Here is a 27,054-nt window from a genome sequence, read left to right as displayed (position 1 = left end):
AAAAATTCTTACCGGTATTTGTTATAAATTACCCATTGATCTGCTGTTAGGTGAGGAATTCTTTTAATATATCTTATGGTAAAATTGTGTTGTCTTAATTGGGGGAGGAGGGGGACTAGTGGATGCAAAAGCAGCTAAAGTTAAAGTTTGTTTTCTTTAAAGACTGGTGCACTAGAGCACATTATTTATTAATCATCAGCTATTGGATGTCAAACATTTTGTACTTTTTACATTTATAATCTACAGTGCAAACCTGCTACATTTTCCCATTAGTAGCAAGGTATCTTTTATCTACACCACCCAACAGACAGGATAGGACATACCACAGCCTTTGATATACTAGTCGTGATGCACTGGCTTAAATCGAATCAAACTGAGAAACCATAACTGGCAGAGGAGTTCCATTTGCAAAAAAACAAAAACAAATCTTTTTCTTTTTTGCTTCAAAAACTTTCACGATCCCTACATAGAATTAGGGTATTCCAGACGATGCTTCCTTATCCCCCTAAACCTCGCAACGATATTATAGGCTACTCCTTCACCTTAATACACACGCATAACAGGGTGCGAAATAAGTGGCATCGCAAAATGCAACACAAATATCTTGGTTTGCTAGGCAAATGCATTTTTGTAGCAAAGAATTGTGATGCAATTTTTAATTGTAATTAAAAATATATATTATAATGAAAATGTGCATGGCATTCAAGCATGGACTAAATTCAGTACCCGGTTCTATAGTTTAAAATGCAATCACATTTTGAAAGAGTCAAATAATTTATTCGATTGACAAATCTCATTCGTTAATACTATTTGGCATTATCCACGTTTTAAAAAAAAGAAAATTAGTACATTTTTTTTTAACTTAATAAATGAAATAGTTTCATTGTTTTTCATCAGTAATGTGGTACAACAAAAACCTGTTCAACGTACAATGGTTTATTCAAATAAAATAATTATTATTGAATTTTAGTTATGCAGTGTTCTATGTTGCGACCTAAAATGGTCGCCAATGTGACCAAAATGTTGGCGTGGCGACCGACTGAATTTATTATCGTTGCCATCTGGTGACTGACTCGTGAAATGTTTTATTAAAGTGTAATTTTGTTTCTCTTTTCCATAGCCCTTACCAAGACATACATTGTTTTTGGGATAATTGGGGTTACACATTTATCGGAATGTCTGACACAGCCTCATCTGGCTCAACCGCGAGGTTGACCGTGTATGCCAAAGCTGACTGTGGCAAGTGGCTTCCCCGGTTCAACTCGCAATTACTGTGTCGGTCTTGTAGGGCCTGTTCTTTTGACCAACATTGCGGGGTCTGCGCAACATGGCCTCCATCTATTTGGACGAAATTTCATCGCCAGGTCTGGGAGGTGGACAGAAAGAGGGATGTTCGGAAAGGAAAGTGAGAGAAGAGCGAGGAGGCAACCTCAGGATTTGTCCTCCGATCGGAGGTGCGACCAGCTTCTGAGAAGTCGGGGGGGGGGGGGGGGGGGGGGGGGGGGGGGGGGGGGTTCATGCAAGGAAGGGTGGTAGGTGTAAGAAGGCCTCCTCTTCACAGCGCCATTCGGATTGTGTTGCTAGTGGTTTACTAATGTTCTCTGCTTCGGCTGGGAATGTAGGTTCCACGGCTGGAGCTTGGTTTTCAGCTTGCCCAGGAGGCACACGAATCCATACTGGAGATTGATACTTTGATCGTATCATGGGAGCAGTGGTGGAGGAGTTTCTTACTCTTACCCAGTACAAAGCTGGTGGCCCCCCTCTTCATACCAAACCTTGGGCGCGTCTTTCTTGAACCATGCAGCAGTTGTTTCTGTTCGGGTTAAGACGAACTGTTGTCTGGCGTCTATTGTACATGTCACCATCGGAGATCTAGAGATGATGGAAAAGTTATCAAAATGTCTCTTTCAGGTGAACAACCATCTAGGTACCTTCCTTTTTGGGTTGAATAAGGCTGTGGAGAGTCTTCCCCCTGATGGCTCGAGGTTGTTTGATGGCTGCCGCGAAGATGTCTGGGAACGTGTGGGCAGACATTTTCTTGTTGCGACACGACCATTACTTGTCTGGGCTACAGGCTACTGGTGTTGTGAAAACTTATTTTCGCAGCCGGTCAGTGAGGGAGACCTTGCTGTTTGGTCGGATTTTAGCCTTATCATGGATAAGGAGTCGTTCATGTTCGTCCCCCTGCCCCAGCCTGGTATCGCTCGTAAGCGCTGTTCTGGTGCTACTGCATTTCGCCCGCCTTCCTCCAAGAAATCAGCTTTTCTTGAGGGGGTTTAGAATCCTAAGGTTTCTGCTCCTACTTTGCAATCTGGGACGGCTCCACCCCCCTGTCAAACAGAATCGTGCTCGTCTGAGGGCAACCCCGCCGGGGTGAGGGTGTTGTGACGACCGCCAACTGTTAACGGAGGTGCCGTTAGCAAACATTCCCGTGTGCGGTAGGTTACATCATTTTCTTGCACAATGGCGTCTCCTGCCAGACCTGGACCCATGGGTTCTGTCGGTTGTCAAGGAGGGATATCGGATCCCCTTTTCTTCGGCTCCCAATCTCACTTCTTCTCCCCAGATTCCTCCGATGCTGTCATTCGACAGGCGGGTTCTGGTGGAAATAATGATTGCCGAGTTTCTCGGCACAGGTGCCATCCACCAGGTGGATTTGGACTACCTGGGATTTTACTCCCATTTGTTCTTTGCCCAAAAGAAAAATGGCGAGTGGAGACCGATTCTCAACCTCAAGCCGCTTAATGCATTCGTGGTCATTCCTTCCATGAAGATGGAGACGGTGCAGTCGGTCCGAGCTTTACTCCAGGTTGGGCAGTGGGTGGCGTCAATTTTCTAAATTTTTATTATTTATTTAAATTTTTAGCCATTCTACGATTCAATCACATACATGCTGATAATGAGGTCGGGAATAATAGAGTGGATATACCAATCGGTATGTTACAACAATACAAATTTAGAAGCCAGAATTGTGTATAGTGCACGAATGCCACCTGTTGGAAAGTCTGTGATAGTTTCCCATTGTTGAAAAATCTTTGGATATAATTATAAAACATTGTTTCAATGTAGAGAAATACAAAGTAATCCCACTGGACTACATTGTATATTTATAATGTTACTAAGTGATTAAGATATGTTTACATTAAATAATGTAGGTTTACAGGGATAGAAATCAAATGTTTGATATCCAATAGCCGATATCAATGTGCTCTAGTGGTGACATTAAACAAAACGAATCTTTGCCTCCAGGTAAGGGCTTGGACTTTATCTTTTTTAACTATCTTTTTTTTGGCACCTGTCAAAATTGCTCAAATCACCTTCAGCTTTTTCAGCCAAGCATTAAGTTTATTTTGGGATTTAACTTTTTGGTTCCAGACTGGAGTCCATTCAAAACTATAATCTAATGATGTTAATAAACATAACTCTGCATTAAAATGTGGCAAAAGTAAATGTGAAAATAACAAATTCCTTGAAGAAAAAACACTTTAAAACCAGTCAAACTGGATACATTTATTCTATAAAAAATGCTACGAGATGCTGTTCTTCAAATTATATTTATCTTATCACTTGCTAAAAATGTTGTAGTGACATTAGCTCTTTCACCACTAAGTTTTACAGCCTTGACCTTCCCTGCACACTGAGTTTAAATAGCAGATTTATGATCATGTTTGTTAAAGGATAAAACTACTTGTTTTATCATTAATTTTAGTTATAGGCTATACATTTCCAGAAAGGTGAATGGACGGCTGTCTAGATAAAAAAAAAAAAAACTTTAAAAATGTTAGATTCAACAGGTATAAATCTGGTAATTACAGGTAAACTATGCATATTACTCACCTATTTGAGTAGGTAGGACTGGTAATTTAAAAAAGCAACAGTACAAATAATTTTCTTGTTGGATAATTAATTAATTAACATTCCAGTTATAATTTTAAAAATATATTTACAATGCTTTTGCAAAATTAACGAGCCATAATAAGCTTTCATTTCATCAACAGAAACATCATACCACACACCTTTGTTAATTGTTAGCAGGATCTGTATCACGCTTTTTTTGGGCATTCATGTTGGTAAATTACACAATTTTTCCACACACTGTATTGGAATAAAATAGCGAAAAGTACTCTATGGCGTTTGTGTTGACGTCAAACACTTTTACGGGCCCCGGATTTTTAGTAAACGTTGATCTGCAGGTAACCAAATATGGCTCATGTGTCCAGGTAAACTCAGGCGCGTGGTAATACAGCGGCAAGTCATCTTGTAACTCGTCATCGGTATCATTTTCTTCTAAATTGCCATGTTGAATGACATTTCGTTCACGATCGCCAATCTCGATTAAATCAAATGCACCAAAGTCCATATTATCCCACATTTCATCATCGGAAAACCCGTCATCTGAATCGCAACCATTGTTTTCAACAGACGAAATTTCGTCACCTCGGTTCATGTTTAATTACAGTCAGAATATCAGTATAAACTTGGAAAAACTCATTCAAAATTCGCTAGAACATGGGCGCAGCCATTACAGTGTGTCACATGGCAGCTATAGTCGCACAAGATTTTGTCTAATTATAATATTGACGCGTCACTCGGCGCCAAATATGAACAGGTGTTACAAGCTGCTAAACCGGCCTGTCGTGCTGAGAGGCACTGGATATCAGTAGCCGGTATACCGGCCTGTCGTGGTGAAAGAGTTAGTAACTCTGACAGGCTTGGAGAGGAAACAAGCTACATTTTTCCATTATTAGGCTTAGCAAGGGTTCTTTTATTAGCACTTTGACAAGAAAGCACAAACCACAGCCTTTGACCAGTTGAGGTGCATTGGGTAGAACAAGAAAAACCCCAATCACTTGATCCTGCGATGCAAGCACCTTAGCCGAGTACTCAACCAACTGAGCAAAATCCAGCTCCCCCACCCCACCCCACCCCAGAGTATGACAAATATTTTGAAAAGTGGGTTTGTGAAAACCACTAGCCCACCAAAATAAAGCACTAGCCCAAATTCCTGATCAATTATAACTGGATTTTTCTATAATTTTTGTAACATTACACATTTACGAGTATAACAGTAAAATAAAACAAACACTTAAATCATGTTGTAACTTTCAGTTTTTTGTCGTGTCGTACGTTTTGTCTTTTGTCAAGTGTGATCCATTGTCATTGTCCCGTTTTCGTTTTTGCCCTTCCCCCGGGGAAAAATAATTGAGCAAACTCTTGGTTGGTATCTAAACACACTATCAAAATAATTAAATTTAAATGAGGGTACGACAGTGTGACACACGGTAATAGATGGTTCAATGTATTTGGTAGGCCTAGTTGGTTATATATTTAGGGCCTACTATTTATGTCGCCAGGAACGGTGATGCCAAATACAGGGCATTATTCCGTGTCAGACCGATATCAAAAGAATATAACGGCGACATCTAATCCGTTGTTAATTGATGAACAAAAAAGGTATTATCTTGTATCGGCAGCTGTGACGTATTATCCAAACCGCTACACGTAATAGGCCAAGCCGAGTCATTGCATATGCGGTTACCATTAAAGTAAATTGTTTTCCTGATTGCCGATAACCACATGATAGCAAAGTGTTAAATTAGAAAACAACAGGTAAATAAAACAAACACTGAAATTCAAAGCATGGCTGGGGTTTACTTGATTGAGATTAACCTGTCGTCGCGATTGGCGATTTCCAAATTCTTAGCCTAAAACATATGTGCGAGATTAACTACCACGTGACGTGTCTAACCAATCAAAACACGCATGTCATTAGACTTTATTTCCTGTGCCAGAAACTTGAAAGGGAAAGGTAAACAATGCATGCTGTAACTGTGACGATGTAGAGAGAGCATGTTACTGCAGTTTGCAGACCTAGCTCAAGTGGATTATTATTATATACTGATTGCGTTGTTGATATTATTCGATGACAAACGTCACAATCAAATTTATTAAACGAAATTTCAGCCGAGAGAAAAAGAAAGAAAGAAAGAAAAACAAACCACGATCGAGCGATGACGAGAGGAGGGGGGAAACCACTAGCCTGCAGGGGCTACTGGTTTTGCGTTTCTCACTAGCCCGAACTTAAAAACCACTAGCCACGGGCGTCGGGCTAGCGGATTTGTCGAACTCTGCCCCCCCCCCCCCCCCCCCCCCCATCCTCCCGATCTGTAGTGTGCCAGTACAGACATGGCGTGTTTTGTTACCTTCAATAATTTAGTGCATTTTCTTTTTTTCAACTCATTAGACTCGGCCCTAGATACGACTAGTCACAAGTCAAATTTAAGAACTGACAATGTCACTTATGAGGTGTTCCAAACATCTAGTACTAATTAAAATAATAATAAAAAAAGTATTCATCATTTTGTGGGGGTGTTTTTTTTTTTTTTCCAGGCTGAAAAGTAAATGTTTCTAAAATTGATGGTCGCCCAACAGACTATGTTTGTAAAATATGTAGTCGCCCATAGTCAATAAAAGTTGCCAAAGGCAACTGCTAATTTTATCCCTGTAAAATTGTAAATGGTTTCATTTTTAAAATATTTTGTTTACAAAAAAGTGTGTATATAGTTTTGTTTTATTTGAAATCAAGTTGGGAAAGCCATCTAAATACTTGTTTGACAGCCGTGACCAGATTATTTTGGTTGCAAGAGAGAATTAACATGTGAAATTAATTGTTCAGATATACTGACAGGGTACTCATGGGACAGGGAAAATGGAAGAAAATGGTTTTTAAAAATTCCCTGGAGGGAAAATTCAGGGAATTTTAAATTTTGTTCTGATTCAAGGAAAATACAGGAAATGTTATTTGGGTGTAATGGAATCTGGAAAAATATCGGGGAATTTTGTTGAGTCCTATACTGTATATACATGGATGTGTATATAAAATCATGTAAAAAAATATAATAAACTTGTTTTTTACATGAGGATATTGAATGATAGCTACTGATGATTTCTAGTGTATGTTTCAAAAACTATCTATTTATTTTTATTGAGAAATCATCTGGTCACTTTATCAAATTGTACCACCAAGGAAAATGTCATGTTTATAGGATCTACATATAGCGCCCAAAACACTAGAAGTCCAGAGTAGAAGGTTATACCAGACGTAATCTATATACAAGTATTGTTATATTTGTAAACCATAATCTTTATATTCAGCATGTAGTGTTTACATTTAATTATAATACAACATAATGCCTAATGTTTTCCCCAAGGACCACAATGAACATTTGTAGTTTTTATGGCTAGCCAATATTAACAGTAACTGGAACGTTGGAAAAAATAAATACAAATTAATGAGTTACACACACACACATATATTGTAACAATATGTTGATTATGGTATTTGGAGTTGATGGTGCAGCTATTGGGGGTGGCAGCAGGCCCTTGTATACAATAAAATATGGATATCAGACAGGGAAAAATATTTTACAACAGGGAAAATTCAGGGGAAATGCTGGGAATTTTAACTTGAAAATTCTGTGGGTACCCTGACTGGCCTGTGTTCTTTTTCATTGTAATTCTGTATGCTGCTGCAAGTCTGTGGACAGTGATTTATTTAAAGACAACCTTTACCTTGTTATTACACCGATGGTTTCTAGCCAGCTATTCTTATCCAGTGCTTAGTGTACAGGCTTTTATCACCTATGTTTCTAGACTCCGATAATGGGCACCATTCCCCACCATTCTTGAGAGGCCATGTCGTTTTTTATTCCCAATTTTGGGGTAAAACATTCCCAGTGTGAATGTAAATATTATTAACTTGACAAACCTACCCTCCCCAATAAATCTATCTACTGTGCATTACAAATGTTCATGTATAGCATTACTTTTTCAAGGCTCGAAATTCATTTTTTTGATTGGGAGGCAATCTTTGCTTTTCAAATTTTAATTGGGAGGCAAATGTTTGAATTTGAGAAGCAGTTCTAGAGCACAGGTATTGCTGTTATTTTACACTTATTTTATTAAATCTATACAAAATAAAGAGTCCAAACAAATTATGTACCTGGTTTATATGTTTATTACCCTGAAACAGTGACAGATTTTTCGTCGCATTCAAATTCTAACCAGTTTGCATGTGTACTTGCCCATTTCTCGACAGTAGCTTTTTTGGCCACCGCGGCCATGATTGTAATAAGTTCTAAAATAGCTTGGTCGATGGTAGTCTCTAAAATTGTAGTCGTTTTTGAAAGTCGCGACACTCGGAACTTCTCGGCTGATTCCATCGATAAATAAGCGTAAGTTCAACCAGTAGTTTTTACGCTACATGTTAAACCGAATGACCAGTCCGAGAACCAGTCCAAATAGCTCAGGACGTTTGCATTACTCGCTGTCGCTGAACTCGGATTTGAAAAACCGTAATCGGCCGATGTGATCCGAATGAGTTTCGAGAATGTTGTTGGTAGATAATTCTGCCATTATTGGTGTGCGCACCAATGTAACATGGCCGCGTCTACGATGTCGATACAAATATAGCAATGTTTTAAATATTTTAAGTTCTTCATTTGAAATGCGGAAAACGTGCGACAAAAGCGAATTCTGGGATATACCGGAAACAAATTTTAGAAACCAGATGGAAAGCAAAACCTGCTTGTGAAACGGTTTTTTGGAAAGCATTTTGTGCGCTTTGAGTGGCAATTGCCGCCTGCCGCCTGCCAAATTCGAGCCTTGCTTTTTAAATTCTAACTTAGCTTAATAAGATATTTTTTAAATGAAACTGTAAATTCCCAATGTTTGGTGAAACAACGCTAAAATTCCCAATGTCAAAGCCATGGGTGTCAAATTTTAGAAATAAAACCCTGGTGTATCTGTTCACTTTTTGCAGCTCTTTTTTCTAATCAATACTCAGAATTGGTAGTTAAGAGATTTTTTTTTGACTCATTGCTTTAATTTTAATATTTTTTCATTCCAGATACTGGTAGAGTTTGACGATCGTGATTGGCAGAAACGGGAGTGGATTAAAGTACACCATCTTTACCAAGTGTTTTTGGTGGAACACACACTTGTCTGGCTCCAGCAACCAGACTCCAGCCAGTCTCCAAGTCACCTGACCTGGCCAGCTTTGGTGAGTTCTGCGTGCATTATGGCCCTAAAGCTCTGCTTACGTGTACTTATTAGTTATTAGAATTTAAAAATCATACTTAAACCTCAACCCATCATGGGTTAATAATATTTCATTCTGCTGTTTGGGGATTTTAAGTTTTGTTTCATGTATATACGGTACACATTTTGTTAATCATTAACATGTTTCTGTTTTATATTTTGGTGTTATCATACCAATATTATGATGCACTCTGATAAATTAACATGTGATTTTACTATTATTAGCGATGGACATTTTGTGTGTGTGTGTGTGTGTGCGCGCGCACCATATTTTCCCATGTATTATGCTTACCGGTGTATAAATGTGCGCACCCCCCCCCCCCCCCCCACACACTTTGAACATTTATTCCTAGAAAAAAAACCATGAACCACAATATAATGTGCACCGTTTGTTAAACCACAAAATCGATGGTGAATGCAAGTTTTCCACATGTCACCAAAATTAACTAAAAGTGAAAGCAGCGGTATATTCAAGAAACAAAACTTAAGTTAGGTACTTGTGTACATAGACCTACATATCACACAAAACGTAGGCTAGTACTTGCGTACTTACATGTTACATATGCATAAATCAAGACAAAAGTATATACACATACACTGTAAATGACTAATAAATAAATGAAAACAAAAATATATCATATTATATTTGGTTCTCATGCCTAACATGAATGCATAAGATTTCTAATTTTATAGTAGTGTTGTATATTTCCGGTTTGACAGGAATGGCCGAATTCAATCTCATGGAAATTTAAAATATTTACAGTCTATTTTTGTGCACTTTTTGGCAAGGTATATTTATTTTACAATAATTGTTGAACTACATAAATAAATATTGTATTGACACTTCCCGTTACATCAAATTACTTCTTATTTTTCAAGTTTAATGAATAATTAAGGGATACGCAATCTATTTTAGTAAGCTGAAGACTTCAAGATAATAAACAAAACAAAAACAAACAATTAATCCCACAATGTTCAAGCCAATGTCTGCAATATGTTCTGAACATCTATTTTTAGAATAACACCAAATATTGTAAAACCAAAACATATAGGCATGGAAATCAATGTTCTAGCTGCTCCATTTAAGCTGGGCAGCCTACCCTCCTTTCACGTTCTGCTGCCCTCCTTTATTAGTCCCCTACCGGTCCATCCATCTGTCTCCCACATGTTTTCCGGATGTTTTTCGCAGAAGGCTTTGAGATATTGAGATGAAATTATGTGTATAGTTTCAACATATACTGTTACAGATCAAGTTTGACTTTCAGGACAATTTACCCATTTTTGACAGAGTTATGGCCTTTGAACTTTTTTCAGAAGACCTTTAGATATTGAGCTTAAATTTGGTGTATAGATTTACCACGTACTGTTACACTTACAGGTCAAGTTTGACTTTCATGGCAATTTACCCATTTTTAATGGACTTATAGCCCTTGAACTTTGGAGATATCAAGATGAAATTTTATATATAGCTTTATCATTTGTATATAGCTTTACAAATCAAGTTGAAGTTTAGTGGTGATTTACCCACTTTTCAGAGTTATAGTCCTTGAATATAGGAGATACGAAAAATTGTATTGCTTTATCAGTCCTATCAAAATACTTGTTTTTGTGCGTGCTTCTTTATTTTCCCACACCATACTAGATTTTACAGCACCTATCTCCACTATTTCCAAATGCACACTTTTTTCCCCACACAAAACAACTTCGATTTGTATGCACACTGGACATAAAAAACAACAAGTTGCGGTGTGTACTGAAAAGCAACTGACGAAAAACTTCAGTAGCTTATGACAGTTACTATAACATAATTTAACAGTATTTTTAACAGCCTCTATTTTTTTCCCATACCTTTATCCATTTGTATGTTTGGTACACACAATAAAAGTTAGATTTTATTTGAGCAATGAAAACATTTAATTTTTTATCGATTCAGCAATCTCAGATTGAAAAAAACACTTATTTGGTGCCAATATGCTTATTCAACTTAATGTACTAGCACTAGGGATGGGACAGTTCAATTTGTTTATTTTTTGTTCGGTTTTTGGTCCATGGTTCGATTTATTCATGATACGTTTTACAAGTAGTACAAGTACGCCAATTATCATACATACATTTTTATAAACTATTTTAAGAGCAAGACATTCAGGGTTGAAAATTAACAAGAAAACCATAGTTGCCTGCAGGGCCAGTTGAAAAAAAAATAGCCCTTCTCAAATTCAACTAGCCCTCCAATTATCACATTTTAACTTAACTGCACAGTCAAAATCAAAACTAGAATGTTCTTTGTTGAATAATAACGATGTGCTCACCGTATATAATCTGTTTGCTTCAAAAGGAAACCAATAAATTGGCATGTAACTTCATAATGAATATAGTTAAAATTCATCTAAAAACGTGTTCTCAAGTTTTAAACTCATACCAACTCAAATAACATTTTTTGAAAAAAGAAATTCAGTATTAAAAATAAATAAATTACTAATTGCCATTAAATTATACATCTCGTTTTTAATACAGTGGTGAAGACAAAATGCTAGAACAGCCAAGGTGTATAGCTTGACTTGCATTATTTCTGAAGTAAACAAAATAATGCAGTACAAAGAAAATAAAGGTATTTAACTGAATGTGCTGTAGTATATAAACTTGTCTGGCGTGGCAATCATCTTTGTGGCGATGCAAGAGATGGTAAAATATCCAGTAACGGCTGTCCTATAGACAAAGCGCAAACACGTGTGTGTTTAATTTGGATATTCTACATGCTACAGTAGTAGGCTACTAATAAAATAAATATCGAAAGAAAAATAAATCTGCGGACGAACAAACAGGAAAACATTTTACCAAAATATACAATATATTTGGTTATCATATTACAAAGCATAAAACACGTACTTATTGTTTATTACAGTAATATTTTGACAGTTATGTCATAATGTAAGTTGATGTCACTTTAGATCTGGTCTGTTCTTATTTTATGTAAATCGCTTAAATTTAAAACAATCCTGACAATGACAATCAATTAACTGACCTTTGGAATAAGCCCTGTAGTAATGGAAAATGTTATTGTTATTTTATAAGAGTACATGCGCTCACGCTAGTGTGAGTTAAAACTACGAGATAGATTTCTTTTTTACCATAACATTGAATAACAATTGTCAAATAGTAGCTCTATTAGATAACTATGGCGTATCAGTCCATTCCAATTAGCGGACAACTTCCAGATTTTAAAAATACATGCAGTGTCTTCAATACATTTTAGAAAGACCCAGCCCAAAGCTGTCTGTCGCTGTCAAAAATAAAGCATTTTCTATGTCTTCTGCTGCCAGATCTGTAGTTTGTGCCAACACAGACACAGTGTGTTTTGTCACAATCGATTCAATCTCAACGGACTACCTTTGACAAATTCTTAGTCACCATTAGCCCATAAAGGTTTCCACGGGCGACTGCTAATTATGAACCCTGGACATTTTATTTTTAATGGTCATTTGTAACATAATTCTAAATATAAAATTATATCTCTACTAGAAAACAAAAATTACATTGTTACCATGCCATGTTAGCATGTTGGGTCTGGGATACTTGGGCAATGTGTCCCTCAGGATTTGAATTCAGAGAGTTGGCAAAATAATTTGGGGGTGAGAATGCTAGGGATAGTCTCTCCGGTATTTTTTAAATATAAATTCAGTTGTCTTTAGATGCATTCTGGCATACATAATATATGGGTGTGACAGTGTCATGTACACATTATAGAAATCTAAAAAAAAGATATATGTCAGTAATTTTCTGAAATTTTCAAACCAGATTTCAAGTGAATGCAATTCTGTATACATTTATTTAGTGCACATGAACTTTTTTCCATGAGTATAATTTGCATCAATTGGTTATCGTAAAAGATATATTAATGGATAGGAAATTGACTGCAGTTTGTACCTTAATCAAAGACAGTATACATATTACAATTTTATCTTTATTGACCGAGTCATTAACTAAAGTCAAAAATTTCTGCTGGGCAATTCCGTGGTCAAGTAAACCAATAGGTCATTTTTAGAAACTCGTTCAAGTGAGACAAGTTTGATATCATTTGAAAGGTTATTATCTCTAATGTCAAATATTACATTAATCCTTTCTCAGTAGATGTGTTTCAGTCACTTATAATGCAACTAATGCACCAACCATGAATGCAGCAATATTTTACGAAAAATTCTTTTAACACATTTATCAGCATATTTTTTATACATAAGTGATTGGAAATAAAAATCTTTATGCAGAAATAATCCCAGACATGTCCTTTGTTAATTGACATAATATATAAAAGACAAATTTATATTTCAAGTAGACTTTTATCCATAATATTTACATATGTTACTTGTGTGTATGTCCGACACCAAAATAAAACATTTTTTTATTCTCCACTTCTGCTAACTGGTTGTAAAATGTTACTAACTGAGATGCAATGTTAATTTTATATGGTTGATTAAAAAATATAAAACCAATTACAGAATATGTAAGTTGCCATGCTACTGTGGTGCTGTTATAGTGTACGTCCGACACCATAAAGCATGTTTATTTTTTCCAATTTTGAAGCAAAGTATTGATATTTATGCAATGCCAGTATGAATTTAGGAGACATTTTTTATAACTTGAGCCAATTATGAATACCAGTATTAATTTTTTAATCGTATAAGTGGATTAAGAGGAATTGATCAAAGTGTGCAAATGGCAGCTTCCCGCCAAAAAATGTTGATTATGTTTTAAAAGGTAAAAATTATACTTGCAGCTAACTGTTCATCTCCATAACAAAATAACAAACCCAGTAATCGCATTTAATGCCAGAATTATACAAATTGGAACATTTGTAGAGGATCACAACTAACATAATAAATGTGACGTAACATTTGAGAAAACCACTTTTACATTCATTGGCAGCACTTTTACTATTTTGAAATTTTCTAGTTAATTTTACAGAGATTATGTGTGGAATCAATAAATATAAAGTTATTTATCAAAAATAAATGCAAAAATATAAAAATATATCTCTTGCACCTTGTTCAGGTCCCTAGTCACTGGGGGCTGCCACAGCTACAGTTACCCCATCTTATATGCCTTTAATTTTAGAATAATGAAATTTTTCTGTGGTGCTGTCATCTCATAGTCATACATGTAGCTAGTGGCAATTTTTCTTGTGTCACTTGTCATTTGTAGGTGTACACTAGTCACAAGGTGGCCACTTTGCCACCCTATGTAGTCGTAGGTGTTACCTTGAATTTTCGAATGGTGTTCATCTTAATTTGCACTGAACTAGTTAAGTTTATGGCTAATATTTAAGAATTCTTTCAAAACAAAGGAAAAAAAACATGGCCAAGAGAGGGGTTCATAGCCACCCCCTGAACCTCCCTCCTGTCATGCACATGGTAACTGTTTTTCATTTTCTTCAAACAAAAATAATAAAACTGTGTTTTTGTTTTTAATATCATCTTGTTTGTTAATTATAATGGCTGTTTTACAAAACTTGTAAAGTTGTATTTCACACGAATATGTCCGACACCAAGCATGTTTATCTCTATTGTTTTAGTGTGTGATTAAAACACAACATTTTTACATCTGATATACAGATAAACATCTATTCTATAGGAATAGGACACAATATTTCTAATATACCCTCACACATCACAGAGAATTAGACATAACCATGTGTGGGTGAAAAATTGCAGTTTGTGTGCATACGTCCGATTCCATGCATATTTTCCCCTGTACACCTAAAGCGACATAATGATGGAATAAAGTTTATATATAATAATGGTGCCCTAGTTGGTTCTTACAATGTATAACAATAAAAAGTTGTGGAACTTTTTGTACATTTATGTAATGCTTGGCTGAAGTGTCTGAAATGTACACCCGACACCACGGAATTGCCCTGCTAAATAACTGATACTTCATAAATTTAAGTGCCTTAGCTTTTATCTTTTTGTGGGGGAAAGGAGACTAGCTGCGTGGGAGCCAATCCAGCTAGCAGTTCCAGTATCTTGGGTCATCAAGCTTCTTCATGTTTTCAGCTGCTGTATTGGATGTCGGCAAGCTCATTTAGTATGCTGATTTTATATCACACAGACTATCTGGTAGTCTATTGGCTATTATTATCAAATGGAAATAAACAAAAATGAATTTGAAATTGCAAACAGTGTGAGGGGATGATTATATGGCCCTTCAAATAACTGAACACCTGTTTAATTTTCTGCATTATTAATGTTTTTACCAAGACATTTTTTTGGATTAAAACTATATAACATTTACATGCTCAGTTTCAGCAAAAAATAAATTATGAAATAAAATGACTAGATTATAAAATGCAAGAGATGTGTATGAGCTATTTCAAATAAAGGCAATAAAATTGAATGCAAAAAAGTTGATAGAATGAAACATTGATTTTTATTGTGACCTTAATATTGGTGACTCACACACAGGCAATTTTGTATTCTGAAAATGACAACACAATTCATCTGGATTTAATGAAGAACTGCATTAGCTAATCACCAGGCCTGTGTGGTCTTGAGTTTCCTGCACTGACAGCATTTCTCTTTGACACCGGTACCAGCTCGTATTGATCATTGTGATATTGTGCACTGGAAATGAGACTACTATCGATTTTTACATTCTTTTCCATCAAAGCCTATTCACTACTACTTCAGTTTGATTTATACCACAAGGCAAGACAAAACCCAGAACTGAAAGACAATCTCTACTGATGTCCATATACTAGTATTTATGAAGTAATCACAAATGTATGTATGTATATAATATTGATGTATGAATATCTATATATTGTATGTATGTCGAGGTCATAGATATTAATGCACTGGCGCATGGGGATAATGAAGTCCTTTACGGCCTTTCTGGGATGCCACTGTATCTGTAGCTATATATCATGGCACATGATTAATAAAAGAGAACAGTAATAAATGAATAGATATACCCTGTTTATCATTTAACAGACACCACCAAGAATTATTTCCAGGCCTTCAAAACCAAATCCGACATAACCAAATACAGACATATGATAAATTAGTTTAGTTTTTGACTTCACAAAACATAACTTTCTTTACACTCTTTCTGAACACAACAGCTTGATTATAATTAAAGTGGATTAGTCACTGCATTTATAGACTTGATTACAGGTGATTTGTTATTTCTTCGTAAGTTCAAATATTTCGCATGTATCGCATGTATTTTTTAACACTTTCTTTTTAATATGTCTTGGGGATCTTTCACACTGGATGTTTTACATTGTTTGCTGGGTGGCTATAAAACTTAAAATACAGTGACATAATCAGCCAGATGAATCTGTTATATAGCAAGCAAAACTTGTCAAGTGCAACTATAGTAGTGCAACTATAGTAATTCACAATCTACATGAACATGTATATAAAACAAACCCATTCATTGCAAAACTGTAAAAAGATATTTATATGATAATAAACTATACCATCAATTTAACAAACTAGTGTTTTGCACACTTTGTGCAAGTTATTAATCACTATATGTAGCCATAATAAACATGACAAATGTTCTTACTCAATATATACTTATTGATTTGTTGACATTATGCGATGACCAATGTACGTCAGTGGAGGAAAAACATTGTGAGCTAGCAGTGTTTTTTATTTTTATTTCATTTTATATATATATATATATATATATATATATTAAAAAGCCACTAGCCCATCAAGCTACTGGTTTTGCATTTGTCACTAGCCCTTTGTTAAAAAGCGCTAGTCCCCAGCATCGGGCTAGCGGATTTGTCAAACTCTGGCCATTCATATCCGTTTGAACATGTATTGTAATTGTTTGCATGACTAATCTGATTTAAAATAAATTAATTAATTAAAAAGCGCGATAACCAGGTTTTTAAAGTGTTTATTGTGCAGTTTGCTGTGTTGTTGAGGAACTTGTTTCAAATGATATATGCATAGGACTGCGCAAAAGTATGTACAGAAATTTGCGTGGGGAAAGTAAATATTTGTCTGTCACATTCACAGGGACGACATTTTAACAAGTCTATTTCAGGTCTGTATGAACAATATCTGGAGTGTGTGTGTGTAATAGGAGAGGGGGCACAGTCTCTAGTGGGAGGCACAAGCCAGATTGTAATCTTTATATATGGAGTTGGATGGGAAACACACACACACACACACACACACACACACACCACACACCACACACACACACACACACACACACACACACACACACACACACACACACACACACGCACCACACACACACACACAGAGAGAGAGACAGAGCCATCCCGGTTTCTACTGGCTTGAAATTGAACTAAACACTCAGAACACTGGGTTAACTAGGAGGGAATATGGATCCATCCCCATCTTCGATCAAACCTCATTCTCACATCACCTTTTATATTTGCCCGTCCACCCAAAACATGACTCGTAGAGAATGTGGATGCTCTCTCCTCCACCCCCACCCCCCCCCCCCCATCCACCCACGCACTCATAAAAATACTGGCTACGTCATTGACTCACAAATAAGGATTATCTGTTAATACCTGTTTTTCGATGATTTTGAAAGACTAAATTGGAAATAAACATATTTAATTTGTTTTGGTTTTTATGTACTATTATCTGGTTATTGAAGTTACATGATTTTAATACTTTCTGGCAAAATCATCATTACTTAATTAAACTTGCCAAAAATGTATAGTCTTTATGTTTTAACATTCTTAGAGTTTGTTTATATATTCATTAAAAGTATGACTGCATGTTATATTTCTTAACCAAACAATTATGACCATTTATTTAAAAGAAAACTTAATAAAACATGAAAATTGTGTTGTATATATATATATATATATATGTGTTCCAAAAATGTAATTTGTTAGCATTGGTTGTCGAGAACATCATTTTGTAAATTGCTTTAAATTATTTTTAGCATTTTTATAAATTAGCACAATTATCAAAAATAAAAACCTATATGTTTTAATAAAACACTTAACAGTTTGTTTTTAAAATTCTGGCTGTAATCTAATCCACTAAATGTTTCAGTTAACTAGATTTGTGACTTTGCTAATATTAATGCTCACACAAAAAAACTTTTCTACATTACAGACAATTTAGTACTCAAGAGAAGGGTAGAAATAGAAAGAAAACACTAGCTATATTCATAACAACTACCTCTTTATAAACATTGATATACTTTAGATCCAAATTGTGTGTGTCCATTGAAACCGATCTTTGACAAGTACAAGTCGAAGAAAGTCCCAAGTGCACACCCTGTAGTAGTGTTAAATATTAGAAGTTCTACTGTTGACATGAATGCAATATCTGTTTATACCAAATCTGAATATAACTTATAATATTATGTCCTGAGGATCTCGAGATCAATGAACATAAAATTATAATGAAATAAGTAGAAGATATTATGCTTACTTGAAAAATAAATTTCAATTGTTTGGGAAAGTCTGGAGTATATAATCCTTAATACTGAAAACTATCCATGCAAATTACTATTCATATGTACATCAACATCAAACAACACCATATCAATGTTTTGAACCAAATAAATGCCTTTTAATTGTGTGAAGTATTGTTTTGTTTTTATTAGCTAGCAGGGCCAGCTATTGAAAGTAGGCCAGGCTTTTTTCATCTGATGATTGGTGCTGCCAGGCAGAAATCTGATTGATGAGAAGTTCTTTGCTCTATGACCTTTATCATTAGTAGCCTGCTGTTTCTTAGCTCAGGGACCACCTCAAAACTTAAAAAAGGGGGATGGATAATAAATTATATATATATTATATGTATGTTTTCTAGATATTAATTTTTTTTTATTTGCAGATGCCAATCTGCTTTGTGACATAATAGTCACATACACACATAATTAAACAAATGTACAAAGTTTATTTATGTTTTTCTGTTCCAGTTAGACTGGCCTCGGTGGCGTCATGGTAGGCCATCGGTCTACAGGCTGGTAGGTACTGGGTTCGGATCCCAGTCGAGGCATGGGATTTTTAATCCAGATACCGACTCCAAACCCTGAGTGAGTGCTCAATGGGTAGGTGTAAACCACTTGCACCAACCAGTGATCCATAACTGGTTCAACAAAAGCCATGGTTTGTGCTATCCTGCCTGTGGGAAGCGCAAATAAAAGATCCCTTGCTGCTAATCGGAAGAGTAGCCCATGTAGTGGCGACAGCGGGTTTCCTCTCAAAATCTGTGTGGTCCATAACCATATGTCTGATGCCATATAACCGTAAATAAAATGTGTTGAGTGCGTCATTAAATAAAACATTTCTTTCTTTCTTTTTTCCAGTTAATCCTTTGAATTTTGTTTTAATATTAGCCATACATTATACTATGTAGTTAATTACATTTTAACAAACAATATAGTCATCATATCTTGCCAATATATATATGTATATTTGTGTGTGTGTGTGTGTGTGTGTGTGTGTGTGTGTGTGTGTGTGTGTATGACATGATTGCATGAAAAAATTAATATAGGAATCGGAAGATACCAGCAAATTTGCAGCTAGTAGCCAATATATATATATAATATAAGATGTTTCATGCATAATGTTCATTTCATTTTATCATACGTTATGTAAGTTTTTCTTGTGACTGACTGATTGAAATTGACTAAAGAATTTGATGATTGATAAAGATAAATAGGGACACAAGGCAAGTCCTGATTATTAGTATGTTCAGATTTAATACGAGTCCCTGCACTAAACTACAGAATAATCATAATGTAATCATAAATTAATTACAGGTAATAAACCAAGTATAGTCTTATTCAACTTACTGTACTAGCACAACAACTATGCTATACAACCTGAGTCATCTCCTCCACTGCAGAATTGTCTTCCCTTGCCGGATGTATATCCATATCCGCGCATGGGCAGACCATCGTTCTCAATTCTGCAGTCCTCTATTGTAATCGTTTATTACGAGCTCTGCAAACTTTTCATTTTTTTCGTAATTGTACTTACGTGAAATGTTTATTAAAGTGTATTTTTGTTTATTTATTTTCTTAGCCCTTACCAAGGCATACGTTGTTTTTGGGATAATTGGGTTACGAATTATTTCGGTATGTCTGACACAGCCTCATCGGGCTCGACCGCGAGGTTGACCGTGTGTGCCGAAGCCGGCTGTGGCATGCGGCTTCCCCGGTTCGACTCGCACTTGTTGTGTCGGTCCTGTAGGGCCTGTTCTTTTGACCAACAGTGCGAGGTTTGCGCGACATGGCCTTCGTCCATTTGGACGAAATTTCGTCGCCAGGTCCGGGAGGCGGACAGAAAGAGAGATATTCGCAAAGGAAAGGGAGAGAAGAGCGAGGAGGCAACCGCGGGGGTTGTCCTCCAATCGGAGGTGCCGCCGGCTTCCGAGAAGTCCGGGGCTACTGTTCGTGCGAGGAAGGGTGGTAGGCGTAAGCACGCCTCCTCTTCACACCGCCATTCGGATGGCGTTGCTAGTGGTTCAGTGATGCCGGCCGGCGCCACTGGTTCACTAAAGTTCTCTGTTTCGGCTGAAGCAGAGAATCGGTTACCTGTCGGGGAGGCTGTTCCGACGGAGGCACCTGTATCTCCGGCAGCGGAGGTGGCATCAACACGGATTGTGCGCAAGGAGGCTGTGGTGGCTTCGGCCGCCGCGGTTCCCCTTTTCCCCCATCCTGTGGATGGAAGCCGACTGGAGCGGCTCCAGTTTGGCGAGTCGAGGGCGCCGTCTGTTTCGGACGGGGGTATTCGGTTGACGGGGCCGGCGTTGGCTAGCGCCGTGTCCGCCTCGGGTGGTTCGTTTTTTTTTTTACGAAATCCGACGTTCCGCCCGTTGCGCCCGTTCCCAACGGAGGTGGCTGTTCCCACTATTCAGGGCGTTTCTTTTGGGAATCGATCGCTGGTGGTGGAGGCTCCTCGGCCGGAGCTTGGTTTTCCGCTTGCCCAGGAGGCACACGAATCCTTACTGGAGATTGATACTTTGATCGCTGGCACCAATCGTATCATGGGAGCGGTGGTGGAAGAGTTTCCGGCGGCTTTAGCCATCGGGAAACTCTTACCCGGTACGAAGCTGGTGGCCCCCACTTCGTACCAAACGTTGGGCGCATCTTTCCTGAACCATGCTGCAGTTGTTTCTGCTCGGGTTAAGACTGATTGTCGTCCGATGTCTTTTGTACGTGTCGCCATCGGAGACCTAGAGATGATGGAGAAGTTATCGAAACTTCTCTTTCAGGTGAACAACCATCTAGGTACCTTCCTTTTTGGGTTGGATAAGGCTGTGGAGAGTCTTCCCCCGATGGCTCGAGGTTGTTTGGCGGCTGCCGCGAAGGGCGTCGCATCACATTGCCCGGATGTCTGGGCGTTTGTGGGCAGACAATCTCTTGTTGAGACGTGATCATTACTTGTCTGGGCTACGGGCCACCGGTGTGGTGAAAACGTATTTTTGCAGCCGGTCAGTGAGGGAGACCTTGCTGTTTGGGTAGGACTTTAGCCTTGTCATGGATAAGGAGTCTGTCAAGTTCGTTCCCCTGCCCAAGCCTGGTAACGCTCGTAAGCGCCATTCCGATGCTGCTGCGTTTCGCCCGCCTTCTTCCAAGAAACCAGCTTTTTTTTAGGGGGGTTCAGAATCCTACGGTTTCTGCTCCTACTTGGCAATCTGGGACTGCACCACCCCCCCGTCAAACAGAATCATGCTCGTCTGAGGGCAGCACGTTTTCGGGCTACCGCTAAGGGCAGGGCACCTAAGAGTGGTAAGCCGCTGGGGTGAGGGTGTTGCGACGACCGGCAACTGTTATCGAAGGTGCCGTTAGCAGACGTTCCCGTGGGCGGCAGGTTACGTCATTTTCTGCCACAATGGCATCTCCTGCCAGACCTGGACCCATGGGTTCTGTCGGTCGTCAAGGAGGGATATCGGATTCCCTTTTCTTCGGCTCCCCCTCTCACTTCTTCTCCCCAGATGCCTCCGATGCCGTCGTCCGACAGGCGGGTTCTGGTGGAAATGATGATTGCCGAGTTTCTCGGCAAGGGTGCCATCCACCAGGTGGATTTGGGCTCCCGGGGATTTTACTCCCATTTGTTCTTTGCCCAAAAGAAAAATGGCGAGTGGAGAAAAATGGCAATTCTCAACCTCAAGTCGCTGAATGCATTCGTGGTCGTTCCTTCCATGAAAATGGAGACAGTGCAGTCTGTCCGGGCTTTACTCCAGGTTGGGGAGTGGGCGGCGTCAATCGACCTGAAAGACGCCTACCTGCATGTTCCGATTCATCAGGATTTTTGGAAGTTCCTGCGCTTCCTATTCGACGGCAAAGCTTACGAGTTTCGAGTGCTGCCGTTCGGATTGGCCACGAGTCCTCACGCCTTTACTCGTGTAGTCAAGGCTGTGGTAGGCCGTGTGCATTTGTTGGGCATTCGCATGCACAACTACCTAGACGACTGGTTGATTCCAGCTTCGTCTCAGCAGGCATGTCTGACAGGCGTGAGTCTGGTCATCGACATGATACTTCGCTTGGGATTTATTCCAATTGGGTGAAGTCGGAGCTGGTGCCAGCTCAGGTTTTCACGTATCTCGGAGTTGTCTTCAACCTTGTGGAGGCATCCGTTAGACCGATGGATGCGCGCCTCCACAATTTCATGGCGCTGGCTCAGCGTCTTTCTCAGGAGCAGCGCATTTCGGTGCGCACGCTGCACGGGTTGTTGGGACATCTCGAGTCGTTGGCGGCATTGAATGTGCGGTTCAGACGATTCAAGAGACCTCTCCAGTGGCATCTCTCACGTGTGTGGGACGGGCGCTGTTGGGATACGTTGATTACGGTGGGGCCTTGGTTCGTGCGGACAATCCAAGAGTGTCTGGTCGACAAGTGCTTGTCCCAGGTCATTCCCTTACACCCTCTTCCTCCGGAGTTGGTCCTGTTCACCGATGCTTCCCTAGAGGGGTACGGTGTGCATCTTGGGAATCAACATCTGTCAGGTGTGTGGACTGCCTTCGAAAGGAGCCTCCATATCAATCTGTTGGAGATGGAAGCCGTTCGCCGGGCTTGCCTCCAGTTTCAGAGCGTTATTCGAGATCGTCAAATTTTTTTGAGGTGCGACAACACGGCAGTCGTCGCATACCTCAATCATTGGGGTGGCACCAAGTCCGAGTCACTGAGTCGCAGGGCCTTGGAGATCCAGGAATTGTGCGATCAGTGGGGCATTGTGTTGACGGCAAAACACATTCCCTCTTCAGTCAACGTCTTGGCAGACGCCTTGAGTCGTCGTTCACCTGTCCAAACAGAGTGGATGTTGCACAAGGTGGTTGCGGGCAGGATTCTGCTATTGTGGGGGAGTCCACAAGTGGATATGTTCGCGACCAGGCTGAACCACCAGTTACCGGTGTTTGTGTCACCGGTTCCCGATACTCTGGCTCTGGAGTACGATGCGTTGAGTATGGACTGGACGGGGTTGGATCTGTATGCCTTCCCGCCCCCAGTCTTACTCAGCAAGGTTCTGGCCAAGGTCGGAATGCAACCGTGTCGAGTGACGCTCGTGGCGCCGGGTTGGGCAGCCCAACCATGGTTTCCTCAGCTTCTGTCACTGTTAGTGCAGGAGCCGGTGCGCTTGCCACCCCTTCCGGATCTGCTCAGCCATCAGCTGTGGCAGCCGATGTGGCACCCGAAGCCGGAGGTCTTCCGGCTTCACGCGTGGAGGTTGTCGAGTTTTCCCTGTGAGGCAGAGGCTTTTCGAAACGAATTGCTGAACTCGTCTCCTCTTCGAAGCGCCGGTCAACTGAGCGAGTTTACCAATGCCACTGGAGCGCTTGGGTTCGTTGGGCAGGTGAACGGGATTTCGATCCCTTATCACCTACTGTCAATGACTTAGCTGAATACTTTCTGGCCTTGGTCCAGGAAAGGAAGCTTAAAGTTCAGACAGTCAAAAGTAATCGTTCTTCCATCTTCACTACTCTCAGGTAGTGTGGTCGGACAGACTTTTCCACGAATCTCGTATTGCATGATTTACTCAAATCTTTGCAATCCACGGTTGAGAGGCCTTCCATTTTGCCAAAATGGGACGTCTTTCTGGTTCTTCATGCGCTCAAGGGTCCGCCTTATGAGCCATTGCAGTTTGCCACTCTTCGATTTTTGACTTGGAAGACGCTTTTCCTGGTCTCTCTTGCGGTTTGTCGCCTTATTAGTGAGATTCATGCATTCTTACATGATTTGGTTGATTATAACCCTGATGGGTCGGTTACGTTGCAGACTGATCCCATCTTTGTGGCTAAGAACCAGGCGCCAGGGGAGGAGTTTCCTCCGGCAATCATTCAAAGTTTGTCTCGTACATTGCCTTCTGATAATTCAGACCGTCTTCTTTGTCCGGTCAGGGCATTGAAGTATTATCTGCATCGTACTACACTTCTTCGTGGTGGGAAGAAGAGGCTGTTTATTTCTTACACTAAATAGCCGGGAGATATTACTAAGAATGCATTGTCTCGATGGATGGCTGCAACCATCAAGCTGGCGTATGAGACGGCAGGAGATCATGTTCTGCGGAACTTCTCAGTTCGGCCTCATGAGATTCGAGCAATCTCAGCTTCCCTGAATTTTCACGATTCCTTGGATATTATCAAGGTGATGAATGCAGGAGTGTGGAAGGGTCGACATACGTTCGACCGCTTCTATTTTCGTGACATGGCAGTTGGTCCCGATGGTACTAGACGTATCCAGTCGGTGATCCAGCAGGTTGTTTCTGTACGACGAGCCACGAGACGAGGGAGACCTCTATTCCGGTAGGCAGCTCGTACAGGTCGTGTCGGGAGATAGTTGAGCCAACTTTTTCGGGAAAGGGTGTGGTTGCTATCTGGGGCAGTCTAGTGTTTTCCTTTCACTTGTGAGATGGTTTTGCCTCACACGGGGGGTGGAAGATGTTATTAATTCGGGTATTGATAATTAATAGTCACTTAGACTTTTATACCTCGTATGTCTTGGTTGTCTTACACCTTGTCATTACTTGAGACGATTCACGTTGGTCGAATGGGTAAGTCCTCACGTTTTCTTACCTCCTCCCATTAATGTTGAATTCACGTGCTCTAACGGTGTTAAATCACGTCCGTTATAGCATAGTTGTTGTGCTAGTACAGTAAGTTGAATAAGACTATTAGAAAATTTGTTTCTAATTTTCATTATTATTCATACTTACCTAGTACTAGCACAACAACGGTAACCTCCCACCCGCCCCTAGGAGATCTTCCCTGGATTCGGTCATTACGGACTTTGAATCGAGGACGATGGTCTGCCCATGCGCGGATATGGATATACATCTGGCAAGGGAAGACAATTCTGCAGTGGAGGAGATGACTCAGGTTGTATAGCATAGTTGTTGTGCTAGTACTAGGTAAGTATGAATAATAATGAAAATTAGAAACAAATTTTCTAAATTTCATCAACAAATAGCAATCATTTTTTAAAAAGAAATCTATATACATGTAGGTTGACTGACAGGTTAGTTATTATATCTTTTCCTTTCCAAGGATGAAGGAACTGGCTAGTGCTGTTTTCATGGTTATGTTATGTACATATTTCACGGTTTATGCAGAGAGTAGCATATTAATGTTGTTATATTTTCAGGTTAATTATACAAGAACTATATACGATACATTAAAAATGTTTTTTAAAATAACATAGTAACCAATTTGTAGAGTTAATGATGTTTAAAATGCATTCTGAAAAGTCTTCAAATCAGCACCCCTACCCAATTTTCTAGAGTGTGTGTGTGTGTGTGTGTGTGTGTGTTACACTGTTAGAGATAAAATGATATGTTTAGCTTGCGATTCGATACATATCCAGTGTTTCTGCCAGAAAGATATTTTTGGGTATGGCGCTATGATATTGAATGCAACCACAGCCAATAGAGAATATGGGGGGTGTGGGCCTCCCTCAGAAAGAAAATGGGTTAAAATTAGGGTTAGAGTTAAGAAAATCATACAGTAATGATGAGAGTAATTAATTTTGTCAAAAGGTTAACTTAAAAAAAAAACAATCTTCAAAAAAGGTTGGGTGTGGCACCATACGCGTTTTACCATCTGGCAGAAACCCTGAGATATCTTATTAACTGGGTCACAGTATGATACATATGCAATAGTTATTATCAGTATTCACGCTGGCACATGTTAGTCCCCACCTTTCGCGTTTTGCCACCCCCTTATTTTTCTGCATCCCTCTTTATTTTTTCTTTAGCCTATTAGTAGTATATTTTACTGGATCCAGGTTCTTACACGTTCCTCTATTTAAAAATGCACACTTTTTTTCATACTGGAACAAATCAATCTGACGAAAATATCAGTAGCTTACTGTTACATAATTTAATGTTATTTTTAACAACCTTGATTATGTCTCATTCCAATAAGTTTGATACACACAATAAACGTGTTATTTTATTTGAGCAATGAAAACTTCATTTTATTTTAATCGTATCTGCAATCTTTGTGATCAGAACGGACATTCTGTCTTTTGTGACTACTGATTGCTGTGCGATATTTTGTCCTCAATTGCAGATTTAATTAGTTATAGCTGATGATTTTTACTTACTGTCATTTGTTTATTCAGCAATCCCTAATAAAAAATTTGAAACTTTTAATTTTGTAAGCACTACTTTTACTTATAAAAACAATGAAATTGGAAGTGTTCATCATTAAATTGATTTATCTTTGGTGCTAAATAATATTTACACCACCTTTATAAAAACAAAACTACTTGTATCAGGTGATCGAAAAGATAGAAATAAAAAGAACAGAAAAATGTTATCTCCCATTAGGGGAATCAATATCTTAAAGGGATAATAAACTCAAACATGCAAAAAGATGCATACCCGGATCACCAACACATACAGACACTATCACATTTAGACTACTGGATTAATTTTTTACAAAAACCACGTTGTGTGGGTACAAGTTTCAAATTTTTACTCGCATATATTCACTTTAAATA

At 38.8% G+C, this 27,054-nt stretch overlaps 1 protein-coding gene across 2 annotated transcripts in view; it reads left to right on the top strand.

Moving 5' to 3' along the window:
• LOC121382781 (lysine-specific demethylase 3B-like) overlaps positions 1-27,054 on the top strand; it is a 152,578-nt gene that overhangs the window by 6,487 nt on the left and 119,037 nt on the right. For both annotated transcript variants that reach the window (XM_041512380.1, XM_041512379.1), the window contains exon 2: positions 8,909-9,061. In XM_041512380.1, the coding sequence (XP_041368314.1) occupies positions 8,909-9,061 (153 nt within the window). The remainder of the gene's footprint in view (positions 1-8,908; positions 9,062-27,054) is intronic.

The sequence above is a fragment of the Gigantopelta aegis genome, chromosome 10 (assembly GCF_016097555.1).
Source record: "Gigantopelta aegis isolate Gae_Host chromosome 10, Gae_host_genome, whole genome shotgun sequence".
Classification (NCBI taxonomy): Eukaryota; Metazoa; Mollusca; class Gastropoda; order Neomphalida; family Peltospiridae; genus Gigantopelta; species Gigantopelta aegis.
This window is presented reverse-complemented; position numbering and strand designations above follow the sequence as displayed.